This window comes from Danio rerio, chromosome 4 (genome assembly GCF_052040795.2).
Source record: "Danio rerio strain M-AB ecotype USA chromosome 4, GRCz13ab, whole genome shotgun sequence".
In the NCBI taxonomy this organism is placed as follows: domain Eukaryota; kingdom Metazoa; phylum Chordata; class Actinopteri; order Cypriniformes; family Danionidae; genus Danio; species Danio rerio.
Window position 1 is genome coordinate 4,975,001 of NC_141024.2, and position 23,528 is coordinate 4,998,528.

The 23,528-nt window shown below is 33.6% G+C and overlaps 2 protein-coding genes across 17 annotated transcripts in view; both read right to left on the reverse strand.

The window, feature by feature from the left end:
* The window catches only part of LOC101885512 (apoptosis facilitator Bcl-2-like protein 14), a 10,038-nt gene extending 6,964 nt beyond the window's left edge, over positions 1 to 3,074 (reverse strand). The window contains exon 1 of the mRNA NM_001328001.1: positions 3,033 to 3,074. Within this exon, the coding sequence (NP_001314930.1) occupies positions 3,033 to 3,034 (2 nt within the window). The 5' untranslated portion in view covers positions 3,035 to 3,074. The remainder of the gene's footprint in view (positions 1 to 3,032) is intronic.
* Positions 3,075 to 5,850: 2,776 nt separating this feature from the next.
* dgki (diacylglycerol kinase, iota) overlaps positions 5,851 to 23,528 on the reverse strand; it is a 92,001-nt gene continuing 74,323 nt past the window's right edge. For 8 of the 16 annotated variants that reach the window (XM_087247847.2, XM_087247846.2, XM_087247845.2 and 5 more), the window contains exons 21-33: positions 22,319 to 22,381; positions 19,295 to 19,395; positions 17,205 to 17,284; positions 16,885 to 16,929; positions 15,657 to 15,726; positions 14,675 to 14,715; positions 14,456 to 14,580; positions 12,852 to 12,877; positions 12,626 to 12,663; positions 12,027 to 12,147; positions 10,412 to 10,448; positions 10,226 to 10,325; positions 5,851 to 7,054 (exon numbers count right to left, since the gene is read on the reverse strand). In XM_087247847.2, the coding sequence (XP_087103973.1) occupies positions 6,938 to 7,054; positions 10,226 to 10,325; positions 10,412 to 10,448; positions 12,027 to 12,147; positions 12,626 to 12,663; positions 12,852 to 12,877; positions 14,456 to 14,580; positions 14,675 to 14,715; positions 15,657 to 15,726; positions 16,885 to 16,929; positions 17,205 to 17,284; positions 19,295 to 19,395; positions 22,319 to 22,381 (964 nt within the window). In that variant the 3' untranslated portion in view covers positions 5,851 to 6,937. The remainder of the gene's footprint in view (positions 7,055 to 10,225; positions 10,326 to 10,411; positions 10,449 to 12,026; positions 12,148 to 12,625; positions 12,664 to 12,851; positions 12,878 to 14,455; positions 14,581 to 14,674; positions 14,716 to 15,656; positions 15,727 to 16,884; positions 16,930 to 17,204; positions 17,285 to 19,294; positions 19,396 to 22,318; positions 22,382 to 23,528) is intronic. The other 8 variants (XM_087247850.2, XM_087247849.2, XM_087247848.2 and 5 more) reach the window with 1 other exon arrangement.

Genomic DNA, 23,528 nt, shown 5'->3' on the forward strand with positions numbered 1-23,528 from the left:
TTTAACTTATTTAATAAAAACTTCAAATATATTTCTTTCATGTACTGGATAGTAAAAGTGAAACGTTTTCCCCCAAATATACAGACTATATACAGGAATCAGTGAAATTCAATACCTATTAAGACCTTTTTACGACTCTTTCCATACATTTTAAGACCTTATAATCACATTTCAACCGGAAATGCTGGCAAGATGGTGACTTGCAGTACATCTACTAAATATTAATGTAAGAAACTAATACAAAACTAAAACATTATTCATATACTGAATACAAATCTATTCAATCTAGCTAATTCAGCAGGTTGACGCCTGGTTACTGCAGTAAACAAATCAGCATGATGTCAAATCCAGCAGGATTTTATTGATTTGATAAACTACACAGCATCCTGATATTCAGATTTATTTCAGGCAAACGTTAGCATTCAACCATACACTGCACAATCAAAAAATAATATAAAATTTAATACCTTGCAAAATAGCATTGAAGACTTTTTAAGGGGCCTTAAATTGATTTATCAACTTTTAATACTTTTTAAGACCCTGCGGACACCCTGATATATTATTAACCACATTTTTTTCTAATTAGTTTTTGTATTATAATTTACAATACAATACAATTGTATTTTTTAACCATGTTTTTTTATTTGTTTGTGGGTCAATGAACCACGATATGAATAAACCACCAAGTGGTATGATGAACCACGATAACCATCCCCTTTTTATACAGTCCAAGTGTGTGCAAGCTCTTTTAGTGCAAGATTAATTCAACCCCGGTGTTACAGAGAAAGACACAGGAAGTCATTTTTACCAACAGAGATTAGATTGTATAACCAAAATCATGAATTACGCTGAATTGTAATAGTTATTAGATATAAACAAGTGTTTACTCATTGTCTGAAACTAAGGTGTGCAGTATTTACGTAATTTTATTAATGTTTTTATACATGTGTAACTTATTTGATCTATTTTTAGCATGGAGAGCTCTGCGGTGACATGTGAATTTCCCGTTGGGATTAATAAAGTCTAACAAACAAACAAACAAACAAACAAACAAACAAACACTATGGTATGGAGGACCAGTAGTGCCGGTTAGAAATAAAATTAAGAATTAAATTATCAATGTAATAATTTAAGCATTAAAATGTGTATAAATAATTCACTATTTATTTTGAATTGACTAATAAATAGACATATTTGAATGTGAAATTGTGATTTTTAATATTATTTAATAAAGAAAACAATGCATTTAAAAATAACTTTTAAATGTATAAATAGTCAATTTACAAAACTTTACACAGAAAGAAAATTAAATGCATAAACAGTTGAAGTCAGAATTATTAAACACCCTGAATTATTAGCCCCCCTGTTTTCTCCCCAAGTTCTGTTTATTGGAGAAAAGATTTTGTACACATTAAAACTAATAACTTTTAATAACTCATCTCTAATTACAGATTTATTTTATCTTTGCCATGATGACAGTGAATAATATTTGACTAGATATTTCTCAAGAAACTCCTATACAGCTTAAAGTGACATTTAAAGGCTTGTAATAATTGTGATTTCAACTGTAAAAGGTCTACTTTATCATTTCAAATAACTTCACTCAACCTAAAATGTAAAAATATGCAGTAATTAAATATTATTCCACATTAGGTACACTTATTTTGATGTGTATTAAATTAAAATATATGCATAAAACTTTTAAATTACAATCATTTAGTCATTTTCAGCTGCATTCTACTGAACACACACACACACACACACACACACAAGAAAAAAATACTATAGTAATTTACAGTAAATACATTTTAAAACTATAGTAAAGTACTTAAATTAATATGTGGGGTGGTAATTATATAGTGGCTGTGGTTATACATGATAACTGTGGTTAATGCGGTAACAGCTATAGTCAAAAACATTAAAAGTGGATCTTCTCCTTTTGTCAAAGCTGTCCTAAAACTAATAAACAATACTTTATTTATTTGTCTTTGAACAATTTTGAGTAACTTTTTTGATTCACTTCGAATATTGACTACTATATGAAGAGTTCAGATGCAAAAACCTCTAAGTGCGTCTGAAATTTTCATAGAAAAAAAAAGCCTTTTTTTTCTCAGACTCCTATGTTTATGTTGTTATTTAATTTTAAAGACCTTTAAAAGAGTGCATTCTTTGCCATAAACTTGATATTACTGAACCTACATACAGGAGCCTTATGAAAATGCTCATTTTAAAAGGAAATTTTAAACAGCTTCTAGAGGTTTTTGCATCTGAACTCTTCATATATTAAATATTAAAGTACCCAATAAACTAATTTTAACAAGACGATATATTTACTACAATACACCACAGTTTACTGTAGTAAAAGCTATAATATACAAAAAAATTTTATTAGTTATAACAAACTATTAATAATTAATTATATAATTAATTATTTATTAGTTCACAGTATGTTAATACTACAGTATTCTGTAGAATTCATTAACAAAAAGCTGTAAATATTGTATATTATATTGCTCAGAAACACAATAAAACTTACGATTAAACACTATAGTATTTTTTTAATTAAAGTAAGTAAATACACATTAAAGAAATTAAATAAAATATTTTATTTAAATAATTTAAATAAACACTGTACTTGTATTGAAAGTATTTAGTAGTAAAATCAGGAAAGTTTATCCAAAAGTAATTCAGATTATGATTTTTATTTATTACAGTATTAACTAGCGATCGCTGATGTATAGCCTATGGTAGATACTGTGCCTGGGCATGTCCATAAACCCTCGCCATTAAACTCCGTTTCCCTGTTGCTTTAGTCCTACAGAAAACACTTGTACGTGATTTGATCAGGATTTGATGTGATTGTATCTCATTCTCGACATATTTCAACATTTAAACTGACGAGTAACTTACAAGAAGTCACGGAAGTTTAAACCAAACATATCAAAACAACTACAAACAGTACAGCAGTCTGCTATAGGCACTGTTAACTTTCTCAAAGTGAAGAATACAAATAGGAAAGTGGAAATACTTACATGACTTGCTGCTTCTCTTGGTCTCCTCGCTTTATGACAACTAAGTTAAGCAGGGCAAAGGTTTTGGTTTTGTTTGAATGGAAGTGGGCGTGGCCGACGTCAACGCAGAGTCACAAGACTTTTTAGTCACAGGCTAACTTGGATAGACGAGTTAAATGATTCAGCAGAACAGTTAAAGTGGAAATAAGAATAAAAAGAGACTTTAAATGGAAAAATTAATGTACATTTTAAAAGTTTTGATTGGTTTCTGCATAAAGAGAGAGCAAAGGAGTAAAAATGTAAGTCATCTCCCTACAAAATTAAAAGGGTTTTATTTACGTTGAACTTACGTCTGTTTTCTAGAACACATAACTTAAATCAAGATACACGAACTCCAGAAGCTAAATTAATCTTGGTTTACTTTTAAAAACAATCAAAATCTGTTGAGGACTAAACCTGCAAAAACAATAAATAAATAAATAAATACGCAAATACACTAACAAATAAAACATTAAATAATATGCAAATAAATACATAAAACATTAAATAATATGCAAAAAAATAAATACATAAAACTTTAAATAATATACAAATAAATAAATAAAACATTAAATAATATGCAAAAAAATAAATACATAAAACTTTAAATAATATGCAAATAAATAAATAAAACATTAAATAATATGCAAATAAATAAATACATAAAACTTTAAATAATATGCAAATAAATAAATAAAACATTAAATAATATGCAAATAAATAAATACATAAAACTTTAAATAATATGCAAATAAATAAGGAAAAGTATATAAATTTGCACGAATATTGGGGTAAAAAAAAATGCTAAATTGAAAGTTTATTTCCCCCCCTTTCAAATGTTTATTAATTTCCTGAATGTAATTCCGGATTTACTTTTCCTCAGGTCAACATACTAATGAGAATGAATGAATAAACATTTGAAATGGGGGGAAATAAACCTTCAGTTTTTTCAACATTTGTGTAATTTATTTAATTATTTACCTGCCAGCACTATTCATTATTTATATATTTATTTATGCAGGAAAATGTAAATTTTTATATACATTTATTTATTTGCATATTTATTGTTTGTTATTTTATTTATGCAGGAATTTCTGGATTTTTAAATGCATTTTTTATTTGCATATTTATTAATTCATTTATGCAGGAATTTGTGGATTTTTATGTTCATTTATTTAATTGCATATTTATTATTTTATTTATGCAGGAATTTTTGGATTTTTGTGTACATTTATTTAATTGCATATTTATTATTTATTATTTTATTTATGCAGGAATTTTTGGATTTTTTGTGTACATTTATTTAATTGCATATTTATTATTTATTATTTTATCTATGCAGGAATTTGTGGATTTTTATGTACATTTATTTAATTGCATATTTATTATTTTATTTATGCAGGAATTTTTGGATTTTTGTGTACATTTATTTAATTGCATATTTATTATTTATTATTTTATTTATGCAGGAATTTGTGGATTTTTATGTACATTTATTTAATTGCATATTTATTATTTTATTTATGCAGGAATTTTTGGATTTTTGTGTACATTTATTTAATTGCATATTTAATATTTATTATTTTATTTATGCAGGAATTTTTTGGATTTTTGTGTACATTTATTTAATTGCATATTTATTATTTATTATTTTATTTATGCAGGAATTTGTGGATTTTTATGTACATTTATTTAATTGCATATTTATTATTTTATTTATGCAGGAATTTTTGGATTTTTGTGTACATTTATTTAATTGCATATTTATTATTTATTATTTTATTTATGCAGGAATTTTTGGATTTTTGTGTACATTTATTTAATTGCATATTTATTATTTATTATTTTATTTATGCAGGAATTTTTGGATTTTTGTGTACATTTATTTATATGCATATTTATTATTTATTATTTTATTTATGCAGGAATTTGTGGATTTTTATGTACATTTATTTAATTGCATATTTAATATTTTATTTATGCAAGAATTTTTGGATATTTGTGTACATTTATTTATTTGCATATTTATTATTTATAAAAAATTTTTGTGCAGGAATTTATGGATTTATTTACTCATTTATTTATACATTTGCATATTTATTGTTTTTGCAGGTTTCATCCTTGATAAAAATCAAGGGTTTATGCTTAAAACAAGAAAATATCTGCTAGTGGGGACCAGAAAAAAAAACGATTTAAAACAAACCAATAATTGATTACACATTTGTTCTGAAAAACAACACTTTTTCTGAAAAACGATGAAAATGCTGGGTTTTTCAACTCAATTTGGGTAAAATTAAACCTAAAATGTTGAGTTTGTGGCAACACAGTGGCTCAGTGGTTAGCACTGTCGCCACACAGCATAAAGAAGAAGAATTTATTTGAGTCCCGGCTGAACCAGTTGGCGTTTCTCTATGGAGTTTCCATGTTCTCCCCAGGTTTCCTCCAGGAACTCCGGTTTCCCCCACAGTCCAAACACATGTGAATAAGCTAATATGTTCGCAGTGTATGTGTTTGAATTAGGGTGTATGAATGTTTCCCAGTACTGGGTTGCAGCTGGAAGGGCATCCACTGTGTTAAACATTTGCTGGATGTGTTGGCGGTTCTTTCCCTGATGAATAAAGGAACTAAGCAGAAGGAGAATGAATGAGTGAGTGTTCAGTTTGTCCATATTTTACCCAAATTTCTAATATTGAAGAAACCCAGCGTTTTCAGAGTGAAGGCATTCTTGCAGGGTTGTGATTGTGAATCACAAGTGCTTCAGTAACAGCAGCTTTAAAAAAAAATATCCACAAAACACTGGTGCTTTCCATCCAACTGCCCTTTTAATGAGAAAACATTCCCAGTTTAGGCAACCGTGCAACATGATATCAGCCACATCTACTCACCCGGTCACCTCAAACACACCTAAAGTTGATATTGAGAAATTAGAAAAACTAAAACATTCAAGTAGTCCCATCTTTTAAAAGGTTTTAAAAAAAAGCAAAATACAACCACTGAACATTTTCATACAGCTTAAAATCATAATAATAATAATGTTAATATTAATAAAAAAAGAAATAATGCCATTTCATTACATAACCACTGAAAGGGTAGAAACATCCAAAGAGGTAACAAAAATCCCATGCACAATAAATGCGTTAACTGATAATACAAGATACCACAGCAGATCACTCGTGTGTAAATGGATCTGGGTTTGTTTTCATGCAGACACGTTGCATGAGTGACTTGGACATGGTTTAGGATGGAGCAAGTGTTGGAAATACTCCCGTCGGTGTCTTTCTCCTTTACTCAAAGCTACCGTCAATGAAAAATTAAACCCCCCACACACAAATCCAGCTCCTTTGCTTGTCTTGAAAACATTAATGTAATGTAATATTAAATAGATAAATGCACAAATGTCATCCATTCATATTGCATCGAATATGGCTCAGATCTTTTATAAGATAATTTCACAATCACGCCACTGTAACGGCACACGAACGAATCGGAAAGAGCTGTAAATATGTCTGGTTTTCAAAATCTCCGAGCCTCTTTCTCCTGTGCGTCTTTGGCACACGAATGTGACGTGCTTTTTTCTGGCAACGTCTCTCTACACGCAATGCAGCAATCCGCCTTTGAATAAATAGCTATAATAAATAAGAGCAATAAATAAATGCTAGGTCAGACCCTACGATTAAAAAAACCCCACAGCGACATGAGTCGAAAAACAACAGCTAGACACGTTCCTGCTCGGTGAGGTTTTTTTTTCTGAGCCCGAGGCAATCTCGTTGCACTTCTCTTGTCTGCTATCGTCGGCTTCTCTGCGAGTGCAAGCAGACGCTCGAGGAGTGCTAACAGCCACTTTCTGTGGGTAAAAATTCTTCCTGCCACGTCATGGGGTGAGCCGTTCATACTGCCGTCTCCAGATCCTCGTGTGATGCTGGTTCATCCACCGCCTGGATCTCCAGCATGGACGCCAACTCTAAATTCCCGGCATCCAGGGCACAATCCTTAGGTGTTTTCCCCTAAAACGCATAAAAAAAATGTGTCATTCAATGGCAGTGTTGGGGAAAAAAGTAATACTGTAACAGCTATGTTGGCCTAGGACTTTTCCACAATATATAATCAATCAGTCTCTTTATTAAAAAACAGACAGAAAATATATGAAATATGTACAAAACCACACCAGCACAGCATTTCCTCTTCAAGAACAAGTCTGTTTAATGTGGCTACCCTTGGATTTTCTAAAATAATGTGCTGTGTAATATTTCAGGCACTTTCCACAGTTCTTCTTTAGGTTTAGAGAGTCATATCTTTCTTTTTTCTGTCCAGATGATCTCATACAGCCTCTCTAACACAGGTGTCAAACTCAGTTCCAAAAGGGCCGCAGCTCTGCACAGTTTAGTTCCAACCCTAATTAAACACACCTGATCAAACTAATTGAGTCCTTCAGGCTTGTTTGAAACCTACAGGTAAGTGTGTTGGAGCAGGGTTGGAACTAAACTGTGCAGGGCTTTGGCCCTGCAGGAATTGAGTTTGACACCCCTACTCTATAATATTTGGTTCTGGACACTGTGGAGGCCATTTCATTACTGTCTCTGTTTCATCTGTCTGTGTTTTCTTTCTCCAAATTGGATTTCACTGTAATAAGCGAATGCTTTTCATGCTGAAAATAAAAGCTTTTACCACTGAAGTTCTTTCCAGAAGGATGGACATGATGGATTAAAGCTGTATAATAATGGATCAGTACTTTTCAACATTCACTTCCCTTGGCTGTTTTGTACAACAAGTAATTGTCCTGACATTTTCTGAGATAATGTGCTTCTTTTAGCACTCTCCACAGTTCTTCTTTAGAGTGTCTTATCTTTCTTTTTTCTGTCCAGCTGATCTCATACTGCCTTTATAATATTCAGATCTGGACACTGGGGAGGCCATTTCATGACTGTCAGTGTTTCATCAGCAGTTTTGTTTATCTACATAAAATTTCAGTGCAATTAGTGAATCATTATCATGTTGAAAATGAAAACTTTTACCACTGAAGTCCTTTCCATAAGGATGGGCATAATGGATTAAAACTTTATAATAATGGATCAGTACGCTTCAACATTCACTTCCATAGGCTATTTTGTTCTACAAGTAATTGTCCTGACATTTTCTGAAATAATGTGCTTCTTTTAGCACTATTCAAGTTTGTTCTTTAGGTTTAGAGGGTTTTATCTTTCTTTTTTATCCAGCTGATCTCATACAGCTTCTATAATATTTAGGTCTGGACACTGGCGAGGCCATTTCATGACTGTTTGTGTTTTGTGAGCTGTTTACTTTCTCCAAATAGGATTTTACTGCATTTAGTAAATCAGAATCATGATGAAAATGAAAACTAATACCACTGAAGTTCTTTCCAGAAGGATGGGCATAATAGATTAAAGCTGTATAATAATGGATCAGTACTTTTCAACATTCACTTCCCTTTGCTTGTTTTGTTCTACAAGTAATTGTCCTGACATTTCCTAAAACAATGTGCTTCTTTTAGCACTCTCCACAGTTCTTCTTTAGGTTTAGAGTGTCTTATCTTTCTTTTTTTTGTCCAGGCGGTCTCATACAGCCTCTATAATATTCAGGTCTGGACACTGTGGAGGCCATTTCATGACCGTCTGTGTTTCATCAGCTGTTTTCTTTCTCTAAATAGGATTTCGTTGCAATTAGCGGATCATTACTATGATAAAATTAAAACTTTTACACACTGAAGTTCTTTCCATAAGGATGGGCATAATGGATTAAAACTTTATAATAATGGATCAGTACGCTTCAACATTCACTTCCATAGGCTATTTTGTTCTACAAGTAATTGTCCTGACATTTTCTGAAATAATGTTCTTCTTTTAGCACTTTTCAAGTTTGTTCTTTGGGTTTAGAGGGTTTTATCTTTCTTTTTTGTCCAGCTGATCTCATACAGCCTCTATAATATTCAGGTCTGGACACTGGTGAGGCCATTTCATGACTGTCTCTGTTTCATCTGTCTGTGTTTTCTTTCTCCAAACTGGATTTCACTGTAATTAGCGAATCCTTATCATGCTGAAAATAAAAACTATTACCACTGAAGTTCTTTCCAGAAGGATGGGCATGATGGATTAAAGCTGTATAATAATGGATCAGTACTTTTCAACATTCACTTTCCTTGGCTGTTTTGTACAACAAGTAATTGTCCTGACATTTTCTGAAATAATGTTCTTCTTTTAGCACTATTCAAGTTTGTTCTTTGGGTTTAGAGGGTTTTATCTTTCTTTTTTGTTCAGCTGATCTCATACAGCCTCTATAATATTCAGGTCTGGACACTGGGTAGGCCATTTTATGACTGTCTGCGTTTTGTGAGCTGTTTACTTTCTCCAAATAGGATTTTACTGCATTTAGTGAATCAGAATCATGCTGAAAATGAAAACTAATACCATTGAAGTTCTTTCCAGAAGGAATGGACATAATAGATTAAAGCTGTATAATAATGGATCAGTACTTTTCAACATTCACTTCCCTTGGCTGTTTTGTTCTAATTGTCCTGACATTTCCTAAAATAATGTGCTTCTTTTAGCACTTTCCAGAGTTCTTCTTTAGGTTTAGAGAGTCATATCTTTCTTTTTTCTGTCCAGGTGATCTCATACAGCCTTTATAATATTCAGGTCTGGACACTGGGGAGGCCATTTCATGTCTGTCTGTGTTTAATCAGCTGTTTTCTTTTCTCCACATAGGATTTCACAGCAATTAGAGGATCATTGTCATGCTGAAAATGAAAGCTATTACCACTCAAGTCCTTGTTTTTATCAAGTGTGATTATAAAAAATGTAATTATTACACTTTTACCATTAGAAGCTGGTTATATTCACACACTGCTGCCTCACATCTGTGTTTAAACCTCTTATAAAAACAATTTTTGCATTATAGATCCCCCATACACTGCTATTGTGGCTTCAAAACAAGGAATGAGGATGTTTTTATCAAATGCAGAGGAATAAAATGTACAGTTTTATGATTTGGAAATTTCCCAAAATAAAAACACCACAGTCAAATTCAAAAACTTACCGATATACTTAAGTGTATGAACAAATCAAACAATAAAGATGTCCTCAAGCTGTTTTTCGAATGTGTGTTGTGGTGTCAAAGTTGTGGTTAACAGTAATAATGAGAAAAAAAAAACTGATTCTGACCAGGAAGTTGGTTTTGTGGGGGGAAGCTCCGGCTTCAAGCAGACGTTTGCAAACATCACGCTGTTGTTGTGCCGCCGCTTTGTGCAATGCTGTGTCACCTCTGAAAACAAGACAAATGAGGAAGAATGATATGCATGTTCACATTACGAGACTGCAAACAAACACAGCGAGCAGAGATTTACATACGTGTCTCGCTCTGTTAAATCCAACATCAGCTTTGACCCTGAAAGCAAACACAATATATATAGCATTTAAGTTCGCATGGATCTAGAATTTTGTACATAAGCAAACATGTACAGTTAAAGTCAAAGTTATTCAAGGAAATGTTCACAGCATTTTCTATAATATTTTGTCTTCTGGAGAAAGTCTTATTTGTCTTATAAAGTCTTACTCTTCATTTCAACACTTCATCAATTAAGTTATCCAAACACCCTTAAAGTCATTGGCATATGTTAGAAATACCCAGCATTTAGTCTTTCAGTAACGTCCTGTACTTGTTGGTTTTCCTTTGGTTGTGGGCAAACAAAAAAGTTTCTCTGCTCACAGTTGAGCATGTGACAATGTATATGCAAACACAGAGGACTCTATTTCTGACGATCCATGTGAAAAGTCCGAAGCGCAGGACGCAAACGCATTAAGGGCGTATCAGAATCCACTTTTGCTATTTTTGGGACAAAAATCCCCTATGCGCCATGGCGCATGGTCTAACAGGGTTGAGCTTGTTTTCTTAAGTTATAGATGTGTTTTGAGAATAAACCAATCAGAGTCTCATCTCCCATTTCCCTTTAAGAGTCACTTGCATTGCGCCATGGTGCATTTGCTATTTACAATACAGACTTTGTATGTGGAAAACCTGAACAGTTCACTAGAGAGAAAACAGTTAAACAGAGCATCTACAGCGCGAGAATGAGAGATGAGCCTCCTCATTATTTACTTTCACTTTCGCTCTCGTGGATAGGGAAACTTGTTGTACGCACAGGCATCGATTAGCCTATAAATAATTAATTTCATTTGTTAAGCGCAAAGATTTGTTTCAAAACTATTTCTAAATTCAGTTCTAATTTCCAGCAAATGAATAAATGAACAATAATAACAAAGTGTGCTTAAAAACCTGAGTTATATCCTAATACACATGCTTTGCCCCATATGGTCTAAAACCTGACAGGTGGGCAAATCTAAGCTTGTTTTTAATAAAACAAATATAAATATGGATATAATAAATAATACTGCTAATAATAATAACATTATACAAAAGCAAATTGTTATGAATGAACTGAAAAAGCCTCCCGAGATGAAGAAGACATAAAGGCAGTGGTTTTTATATTTATGTAGGCTAGAAAATAATATTTTTTGTAATATTTTAATCTTTTATATTTATATCCTATATATATTCTTATTATATCCTGAATATTTAATTTTTTTCATATGTAAAGACATTTGCGTATTGCTCTACATCTTCCTGTGTGTATTAAGCAATGTGTAAGCGAGGCGCACAACTAACGTGCTCTGCACTGGACAATAGACCAGCTTTGATCTGGTCTCTAGAACAGTCTATTTTAGTTCCTTAAAATAGCAACACGCCAGCAATGCGCCTCAACACACCTCCTTTTTTAGACCAGAACGCCTATGGGACGCACATATGAGCGCAAATGCATTTGCTATTTAAACAGCGTGGCGCAAAACATCAAAACAACTCTTGCGCTGAGCTGTAACTAGCAAACAATTGCGTCTCGCCTTGCGCCACATCGCGCCGGGTGTATGACAGGGCCCAGAGTGTGTGCATTTCAGACCAAACACTCACCATGCTCCAGAATGAAGCTCACCACGTCTGCGTGTCCGTGATGTGCAGCCAAATGCAGAGCGGTGCAGCCCATAGCGTCCCGCACCAGCAGACTAAGCCCACTCCTGCAGGACGATGACACCTGACACACACACAGCACACACACCGTCAACACTTACTGTACATTATTATTCCAATCACAATCAAACACTATTACTTTACTGTACATATGTATATGTATGCATATATATGCTTTTGCAATATTTAACTTATATTAAAATGTGAATATGTTCAGTGACAAAAATATTATTTTAATAAATATATCCTTAACTTAAAACTCAAACTCGCATAAGCTTTTACTAATTTAACCATTGACTTTTTTCACAATTATCTTCTTTAAAAATGAGGTTGAGTTTAGATCTGTGCACTAAAGGGTCGTGACATTTTCATGTCTAATAAAGTAACAGAAAGTTCAGGGATTAATCATAAAACACACACACACACACACACACTCAAACACCGGTTGCGAAAGTCCGCTGCATTATGTGGATGTGGTATCAAACACACCCTGGTGAGTCATGACTTCTTACTTTCTGTTTACTTGTCAAAGTAAAGCTTACCGCAGTCAAGTCCCCTTTCGCAGCCGCCGACAGCAGAGCTGTAAAAGCAGAGTGTTTTTATCAATACATGACGCAGTATGTATGAACAACAATCATGCGGCTTCCCAGGAGCTGTGATGCATCACATGTATGTGGGGATTTTGAGAGCATCTGTTCTGAAAGGAAAACCTCCAGGAGTTCACCGTCACAAACACTACTTTGAGAAATACTTGAGATTGTACTGTACCTTGCTCATCTGATGTCAGAGGGACACTGCAATGAGGAAACAAGAGGACAACAAATAATCAAGTGTTTGCAGAGAGAAAACTGAAACTGAAATCGATCCAAATCAATTATGCAAAATTTTTGCATTAAAAAAATATGAAATACAATTTAATTTGACCGAATCCGTGCATTTTCACGCTTTTAAATTATATAGTTTTTTTATATTCATATACAATTAAAAATGAAATATAGAGTAAAATGTTAAATGCCAATACAATATGAATTAAACATACACTAAAATAAAGTGAAAGTATGATGTAATATTCAAATATAATATAAATAAATATACAGTAAAATAAACTAAAGGTAAAATGTTTTATTCAAATAAAATTAAAAATGTAATTTACAGTAAAATAAAGGCAAGGGAAGTTTATGTTCAGAGCACATTTCATACACAGTGATCATTCAAAGCACTTTAGATAAACAAGAATAAAACAAACATGATTAAAATCATTTAAAACATATTAAAACAGACAAAAACTGATTAAAATGTGTTAAATAATAGGTTATTTGAAGTAACATTTAAAAGTTAAATATTATATTCTAATACGATTTAAAATTTTATATATTGTAAAATAAAGTAAAAGTAAAATCTTAAACTCAAATACAATATAAAATTGACATATACAGTAAAATAAAGCACACGTAAATTATTGTTTTCATTTACTGTATGCAATAGTATTTTTATGAAGTATTAAAGGTTAAAATATTGAAAATAAACTAATGTAATATCAAACACAAAATAAGTTAACTTTTACTGTTCATTACAATCATTACATTTTGCTTCATTGCTGACCAAATGTGAGTGTTCAAAATTTATTAATAGATGATTTTTGCATATAGGCAAGAACTTCCTATACTGTATACTAAAATATAAGACATTTTGGCCATTCATGTTTTACTTTATTTTACTTTAGATTTAATTTTATTTTCGATTTAAAAACGATTTGAATATTTATGTAAACCTGTCAAGTATATTGTATTTTATGTTATTTTATGCTCCAATTTTCACAATTTTGTTTATCAACAATGAATTAAAATCTAATGATTGCAAAATTTTATTAAAATACTACAATTTATTTGACAGTGGATTTACTTTTAGATTGTATTTTCATATTTAGTTTTATGTTCAAAATAAATTTGCACACACATTTAAAATGTAAAAATGTCATTTAATATTTACAAACTTTATATTTTTTATTTAATTTCCCGTAATTTAAGAGTATTTATAATGTAGTGTACTATATCTATATAGTTTGTTTTTAATTTAGGTATGACTGAGTGAAATCTTTGAAAATTTGACTATTAAAGATCTGATAAAATGTCTTCCAATTTTCCAAACATGTATTGCTAGTATATTTGTGTATGTATATATATATATATATATATATATATATATATATATATATATATATATATATATATATATATATATATATATATATGAAATAAACTAGTCATAAAAAAATATTAAAATAATCTAACTAAAATAATAAGTAATTAATCTAAAAAATAATATCTAAAATACAAAAATTTATTTCTGACTGTGTTCTGAATGAATCTCACCCAGAACTGGGCTCCACCACCACATCAGGCATTCCTGGAGCCCTGACCTGGCTCACCGCTGGGGCTTCATGGTCCAGGATATAAACCTCATCCTGGCATATTTCAGTTACAAAGTGAAGATGCTCCTACACACACACACATTGACTTTTAATGCAGCTTCCTCATATATATATATATATATATACCTTTAAATTTTAGATTAAACAATCATAATAATACCTGAGCCTTGTCGATGCGATAAAAGCGATCAGCTGATGTAGCTAGAAACAGAATGTACAGAAAAAAAAAATATTATTATTGTACAAATGCCAGTCATCAAAAGTGACTGGACTACAATTGGACTACAGACACTGCTTGACCAGGCTGTGGATCAAAGCTAATAATATTGTAAATAATGTTCAATTTGTTTACACAGTCCAATGGTTTCACTTCACAAGACCTCAGTGTGTCGTCAGGAGCCATAACTATTGATTTGGATTTGTTTGAATGTGTTTATTTTTAATCTCAAAAACCTGCCACCATTCACTGCCATTAAACGAATCAACAAGGATTCACAAAGTCAGCTTAAAAACTTCTTTAATGTTCGACTGAAGAAAAAAAGTCACCTACATCCAGTGTGTTATGACCGGAGGGTGAGTAAATGAACATGAAATATACATTTTTGGTTGAACTATCCCTTTAAAGAAGACTTTTCAGTGGGACACAAGAAAGAGAAAGACTGTTCAAAGCATGGACTTATTTAAAGTGTTTTATCTTATCTTATCTTACAGTACAGGCAATAGAGAAATACAGTTCAAGTCAGAGTTATTAGCCCCCTGTATATTTTGTTCCCCTAATTTCTGTTTAACGGAAAGATATTTTTCAAGATGCTAGTATTCAGCTTAAAGTGACATTTAAAGGCTTGATTAGGGTAATTAGGCCAGTTCAGGTAATTAGGTAATTGTATAACGATGGTTTGTTCTGTAGACTATGTAATAAATATAGCTTAAGCCGGATAATTATGGTTTAAAAAGTTACAAAGTGCTTTTATTCTAGCAGAAATAAAACAAATCAGACTTTCTCCAGAAGAAAAAAATATTATAGGAAATACTGTGAAAAAGTCCTTGATCTGTTAAACATCATTTGAGAAACATTTGAAAAAGAAATAAAAATTCACAGGAGGGCGAATAATGTTGTATCATGTTTTCAAGCATAGACTTACAGTCCAGGAAGCTCCAGTTGGCTGAAAGTCTGTGTGCTGAACTCGGCCGTGGCAAACCTGCACACTCATCCTGAGAAAACACACACAAAACACACAAAGACACGGATGAAAGAAGGAATGCAGATTTATCTCGCATCCAGTTCCTGAATCCAGACTGAGCTGTCAGCCAGAACTGACAGACGAAAACTGAATTTACTTTATTAATTAACCACAAATCTGAAAAAATAAGAGAGTTTTTATTTTATTTGCAGTCTAAATCACCTGTAATCTAAACCCCTGCAGTGTCTTGGGTAGTGTTTAATCAGTCACACTTTACAATAAAGCTCCATTAGTTTTTTTCCATACAAAATAAATAAATAAATAAATAAATAAATAAATAAATAAATAAATAAATAAATAAATAAATAAATAAATAAAATGCACTACTGTAAACAAAGAAAAACAAGTCAGTTGTACATCTGATCAATTGGCTCTTCCATTGCCTGTTGAAGAGGCATGCTGGCATGTGGTCATATACACATATGACATAAATATTTCTTTAAGAGATACTCCAAAATATCTTCAATAGGGTTTAGAAATGGCTCAACAGTGGCCTGCAGGTATTTGTTGTTGGATGAATGTTGATCTGTTGGCTCAATAGGTAGTGCTGTCACCGCACAGCAAGAAGGTCTCTGGTTCGAACCTCGGCTTAGTTGGCATTTCTGTGTGGAGTTTGCATGTTCTCCCTGCCTTCGCGTGGGTTTCCTCCAGGTGCTCCGGTTTCCCCCACAGACCAAAGACATGCGGTACAGGTGAATTGGATAGGCTAAATTGTCAATAGTGTATGAGTGTGTGTGTGTGGATGTTTCCCAGGGATGGGTTGCGGCTGGAAGGGCATTCGCTGCGTAAAAACTTGCTGGATGAGTTGGCGGTTCATTCCACTGTGGCGACCCCGGATTAATAAAGGGACTAAGCCGACAAGAAATGAATTAATGTTTTCAGTGTTTTCACTGACGTGTTTTCAATCACCAGTGTGTTCTTTCAATAGATGTGTTTTTTTAATAGTACCTATGACGTTTATTTTATGAATAAAGTGCCTTATGTATGAAATAGTGTGAAGTGTGCAGAAGTGTGTTGCAGAATTGCAACGGAAGTGCAAAGCAGTGCTTTTGTTTAAGGTATGGATACACAGTGTTTAAAGTATAGTGTCTAAAGTCTTCAAGCAACTTTAACTTTATTCAATATTTACCTGATAGTGCACTCGGTGGCCAGCAGAGGGCGCCTGATGCAAATCCTGACCAAAACACAACATAAAAATCCATATCAAGACTGCTGATGCTTACTATTGAGATGAATTGTTGACACGCATTAAAAAATTTTTTACCCAATAACAGAGGCATCAACACTACATTTTGTGGAAAACAGTGGTAAAAACTAATCAAGTGTCCAAAAATCATTCTCTAATCTTAAACTCCGTAAACTGAAACATCATTATGTGCAACATTCACTCGCTGACTTAACAGGCCTCAGTAAAATAAGACATACAGGTGCATGATGGGAAGTGCTCACCTCCTGCAGTCTATCAATGTAGAGTCGACAGGTTTCGAGGTCACAGTCTCCTCTCACCACCACGATGCCAACAGCAGTCGCTGAACACACACACACACACACACACACACACACACACACACACACACACACACACACACACACACACACACACACACACACACACACACACACACACACACACACACACACAGTCAGTCAGTAATACACTCACCGCTCCACCTTCTCCCACACATGACTGTATTTAAAATGTTGGGTTGGGAAACTACCATTCAAAAGAACTAAAAACAATTATTTAAAAAAAAAATCTCATTAGGAGGTTACAATAATTTGGTGAGTCAAGATACTCTGGAGTTGGTGTACAAGAACTTGGTTGAAAGTGTTGTGAATTTTAACATGATTGCATGGTGTGGAGTGCTGCCAATTAAGGAAAAGCAAAAACTGTGTCGATTAGTAAAGATTGCCAGTGCAATTGTAGATAAAGCACAAAGACAACCAAATGAAATTGATTCAATGAGAATTAAACAGAAAGCACACGTCATTATTGCAGCTCTTGCAATCATTTAGGCAACCTCATGTAAAGAAAAATGTGTATTAAATGTCCTTTGTGCCGACCGGCATTAGAAATTTAAATACCGGTTTCTAAGTACGCACAGGGTTTTAGATAGAGTTATTACTGTGATTTATGTGATGACATCAAATGTATTTGTGTTGCCTGTTTTTTCTGTGATATGTGTGATGTGAATGTTGATGTGGTTGTGTGGTGAAGCCAAAGATCAATTTCCACGTGCGGACAATAAAGAAAGTAAAATTAAACAAAACAATTCACTTTAATTTTACAGGAGGTGGTAATATCAATATAAAATGGTAATATATGGTAATACACACTCACTGGCCACTTTATTAGGTACACCTGTCCAACTGCTCGTTAATTCAGATGTCTAATCAGCCGATCACATGGCAACAGAGCATCTTTTCTTGGCACACTTTGGGCCCATAAGTACCAATTGAGCATCGTGTAAATGCCACAGCCTACCTGACTATTGTTGCTGACCATGTCCATCCCTTTATGACCACAGTGTACCCATCTTCTGATGGCTACTTCCAGCAGGATAACGCGCCATGTCATAAAGCGCCATTCATCTCAGACTGGTTTGTTGAACATGAAAATGAGTTTACTCTACTTAATTGGCCTCTACAGTCACCAGAATTTAATCCAATAGAGCACCTTTGGGATGTGGTGAAGTGGGAGATTGGCATCATGGATGTGCAGCTGACAAATCAGTAGGATTAAGGGAGTTTTGAAGGCAAAAGGGAGTCCAACCTGGTACTAGTATGGTGTACCTAATAAAATGGCCAGTGAGTATATATATATATATATATATATATATATATATATATATATATATATATATATATATATATATATATATATATATATATATATATAAATATATATATTTATATATATATATATATATATAAATATATATATATATATATATATATATATATATATATATATATATATATATATATATATGTATGTATATATATATATATATATATATATATATATATATATATATATATGTATGTATGTATGTATATATATATATATATATATATATATATATTTATATATATATATATATAGATATAGATATATACATATATATATATATGTATATATAAACATTTATATATATATATATATATATATATATATATATATATGTATATATATATATATATATATATATATATATATATATATATATATATATATATATATATATATATATATATATATATATATATATATATATATATGTGCGTATGTGTGCGTGTATATATATATAATTTGTCCTTCAATTGTATACAGTGAAAACTGAGCCAGAGGTATGTTTGGCTTTTCTTAAATCTTCTTGCTTATTAATAATGAATGGATGAACAGTAGGAATAAGGATTTCACTGATAGTTAAACAAACTCCTTTTGTAAGTCACACACGCAAAGCGTCATGGATAAATGTGGACATGATGCTGATCTGAAGTGCATTATTGGATACATGAGAGGAGAGATAACTCACAGATGTCGCGCAGACGTTCCTTATCGAACTGCATGCTGTCGTAGTCCTGCAGACCGATGCGGTTGACACGCAGACGCAGGCGCTCTGGAACGGCGTGAGGGCTGATGGGATACGAGAAAACTGATTTAACCAGCAGACACACATTTGATCTATTGAATCGTAATGAACAAGTATAAAGACAAAGCATGAATCCCACATGAAGAAGAAGATGAGGAGGAGAAGGAAGAGGAGATGAGTGAAGATCACAATGGCTGACTGTAGTCGTGAATGCATTTAAATGGGTGTAGTGGTCATTTGGTCTGAGTAGCGTCGACCAAATCTGTCATGCTAAAATAAGTCAACATGAGCGACCCTTTAGAGACTGTTGACATATACAGTTATATGAAGAGTTCATAAGCAAGGTCACACAGCTTTTATTTATTTTCATAAATGTGACCATTAAGTTGCACGGATATATTTTTAGCATGAGCCAAAAATACATTGTACAGGTAAAAATTTTTCTTTTATGCCAAAAATAATTTTTAATCATTAAAGAATATTAAGCAAACATCTTCCATGAGTCAATTTCTTATTGTAAATATACATAAACTTTTAGCAATGTGCATTGCTAATGTGATTTATTAGTAGGTGTAATGCTTGTTGTCCAATGTCCTACTAGTTAAGCTAATTATGGTAAATACGGTGTTTAAGTTGCACTTTTAATGCTAGCATTTAGCAAAATAACTACTAAATATGATTTATATTCTATTCTATTAATATCAATGACAAAACAAATAAACTATTTGAAATGAGTTATTAAAACTACTGTTTAAAATGTGTTGATTTGTTTCCGTTAAACAAGACTTAACAAAAAATGTATAGTTTTTAAACAATAAAATGTCATTTCTAATAATTTTGTCTTCAACTGTAGGTTGAAAAAACTGAAATATACTGTTATAATTACAGAAATAAATAGATGTCAATTCTGATGTAAATAACATATTTGTTTAAAAATCTATTCAAGTTTTTATTTAGGTAATAATTAGCATTATTATATAATAATAAGTAAAAAATAACAATCCACTTTTGAGTTCAACCAGTGTTGCCAACTTTATCGCTATATTTAGAGACTTTTCAGATCCCTCTAGTGACAAATTTTTAAAAAGCATCTAGCAACAAATCTAGCAACTTTTTTGGGTGTTACTGGAGATTTTTATAGACCCTTGTGTGTCTGTACTGTACCGTTCCTTCTCTTCTCAACTAGTTGCGGATGATGCCGTCAACCCCTCCCCCACCTTAGATCACTTAGGGCCTACTCACACTATGCTATCCGAACTATGCCCAGACCTGTTTCCTGGATCGTTTGAGAAGTGAGTGCTCTGAATCGGGCTCAGGCACGGTTCACTTGGCCGGACCTGGCTTGGTTGGAAGAGGTGTGCCAGAGCGTGGTTCACTTGGGCTTTAGCGATGTGCGCTTATAGAGTGAGTGCAAAGTGCGACTGAGCCTGAAACTGAAGACGAGACGTGACTTTTACGGGGTTGTTTCATATGTGTTTGTTAATCATTCTTACTGTTCAGTGAACGCAAATGGTCATAGATTATTAAAGACACAAACACCTCACTGCACGACAGCTGCACCTTCAGCAAACCTCCTAATTCCTGCAGGACGAGGACTTTATGATTGTTTATGAGCGTCAAAAGTGGCGGATCTGTTCGATGAAATGTTTGACTGAGTGTCACCGCATCGCAATTGACTAAAACAATATAACTAAAGAAATCTTCACTGAGCTGTGCTCGATGACGTAAACGTGCTAAGGCTCAAATGTAATGTGAGTGCGGGCCGTCGGGGGAGATGGGAGGAGGGACAAGCGTGCTTTGGCCCGGTTCAAGGCAACTGTACATAGTGTGAGTACACCCTTACAGGCGGCCCAGTCCTCGTACAGCAGTCTCTTCCCCCTGCAGCCCGAGAGCAGATCATTCCTTTGTGTACTGACGGCAAATGATCTAGCACCGCGAGTGTGAGGTATTTCCCTTGTACAGTTAAACTCATCTGCTTCTACTTTGTTTTAACAATTTAACAATTTAATTTGACCTTGTTCACAATCAAAGCTAATTTAGTGACAGTTTCGGAACTTGTGTGGGTTTATTATGGCTGCAAATTTACTACTCATCTATATTCATGTACTATATTCAAACAGCAATAAATTTAGTTTAATTGACATGTGGCGACGCAGTGGCGCAGTGGGTAGTGCTGTCGCTTTACAGCAAGAAAGTCCCTGGTTTGAGCCTCGGTTGGGTCAGTTGGCGTTTCTGTGTGGAGTTTGCATATTCTCAGTGTTCGCATGGGTTTCCTTCGGGTGCTCCGGTTTCCCCCACAGTCCAAAGACATGCAGTACAGGTGAGTTGGGTAGGCTAAATTGTCCATAGTGTATGAGTGTAAATGAGTGTGTATGGATGTTTCCCAGAGATGGGTTGCAGCTGGAAGGCCATTCGCTGCGTAAAACATATGCTGGATAAGTTGGCGGCTCATTTTGCTGTGGTGACCCTGGATTAATAAAGGGACTAAGCCGAAAAGAAAATGAATGAAAAAAATTGTCATGCTTACATAAAGCATAGTGCAAATATAACCCCCCCCCCCTTTATTAACCATCAACAAACAGAAATGGTTGGACGTGATGTCTTCAGTAATATGGAAATTGACATATGATGTAATCTAGCGACCTTTAGCGACATTTTTAGGGCAGAGCTTAACGCCTTTTTATTAAAAAAAGGTTGGCAACAGTGTGTTCAAAATGTAAAAGAGATTTAATACAGATTGAATTAAATGAAGACAGACTTTGAATTAATTTTATTTGATGGTTTCATGTTGACTTTAAGATGCACAGCGAGCGACAGAACCAAAAAAAACTCAAGCACTGATGAGTGAAACCCTGGACTCACACAGATGCGCACACACACAGAGGCTCTGTCAGCTTATGTGAGTGTGTGTGTGTGAGAAAGAGTGAGTGTGTGAGGGCCGCTGAGACACAGAGAGTGTGTACTTACACAGAGAAGGAGTCTGGGGGAGCAGAGAGGCGGCGCAGGTCGGCTGCACACACTTTCTGAATGCTGCGTCAGCGCAGCCACAGCACAGCACAGCCATCAGCACAGACAGACAGATGACAAACACAGACACATGACAGACAGACAGATGACAGACAGATTTCAGACACATGACAGACAGACAGATGACAGACAGATTACAGACAGATTTCAGACACATGAAAGACAGATGACAGACAGATGACAAACACAGACACATGACAGACAGACACATGACAGACAGATTACAGACAGACAGACAGATGACAGACAGATGACAAACACAGACACATGACAGACAGACAGATTACAGACAGATGACAGACAGATGACAGGTGGATGACAAACAGGCAGATTACAGACAGTCAGACAAATGACAGAGGACAGATTATAGTCAAAAAGACAAATGGCATACAGACCGACAGACAGACAGATTACAGACAGACAACATACAGACAAATTACAGACATACAACAGACAGACAGACAAATGACAGACATATTACAGACAGACACAGATTACAAACAGATGACAGACAGATTATAGACAGACAAATTACAGACAGACAGATTACAGACAGACAGATTATAGACAGACAAATTACAGACAGACAGATTACAGACAGACAGATTATAGACAGACAAATTACAGACAGACAGATTACAGACAGACAGATTATAGACAGACAAATTACAGACAGACAGATTACAGACAGACAGATTATAGACAGACAGACAGATTACAGACAAAAAAACAGACAGGCAGATTACAGACAGAAAAATGACACAGAGAGACAACAGACATACAGATGACAGACAGATTACAGACAGAATGACAGACAGACACAGACAGATGACAGATTTTAGATGGACAACAGACAAATGACACAGGCAGACGACAGACACAGACATACAGATGACAGACAGATGACAGGTGGATGACAAACAGACAGATTACAGACAGTCAGACAAATGACAGAAGACAGATTATAGTCAGAAAGACAAATGACAGACAGACAGACAGACAGACAGATTACAGACAGACAAAATACAGACAGATTACAGACATACAACAGACAGAGAGACAAATGACAGACATATTACAGACAAACACACAGATTACAAACAGATGACAGACAGATTATAGACAGACAAATTACAGACAGACAGATTAC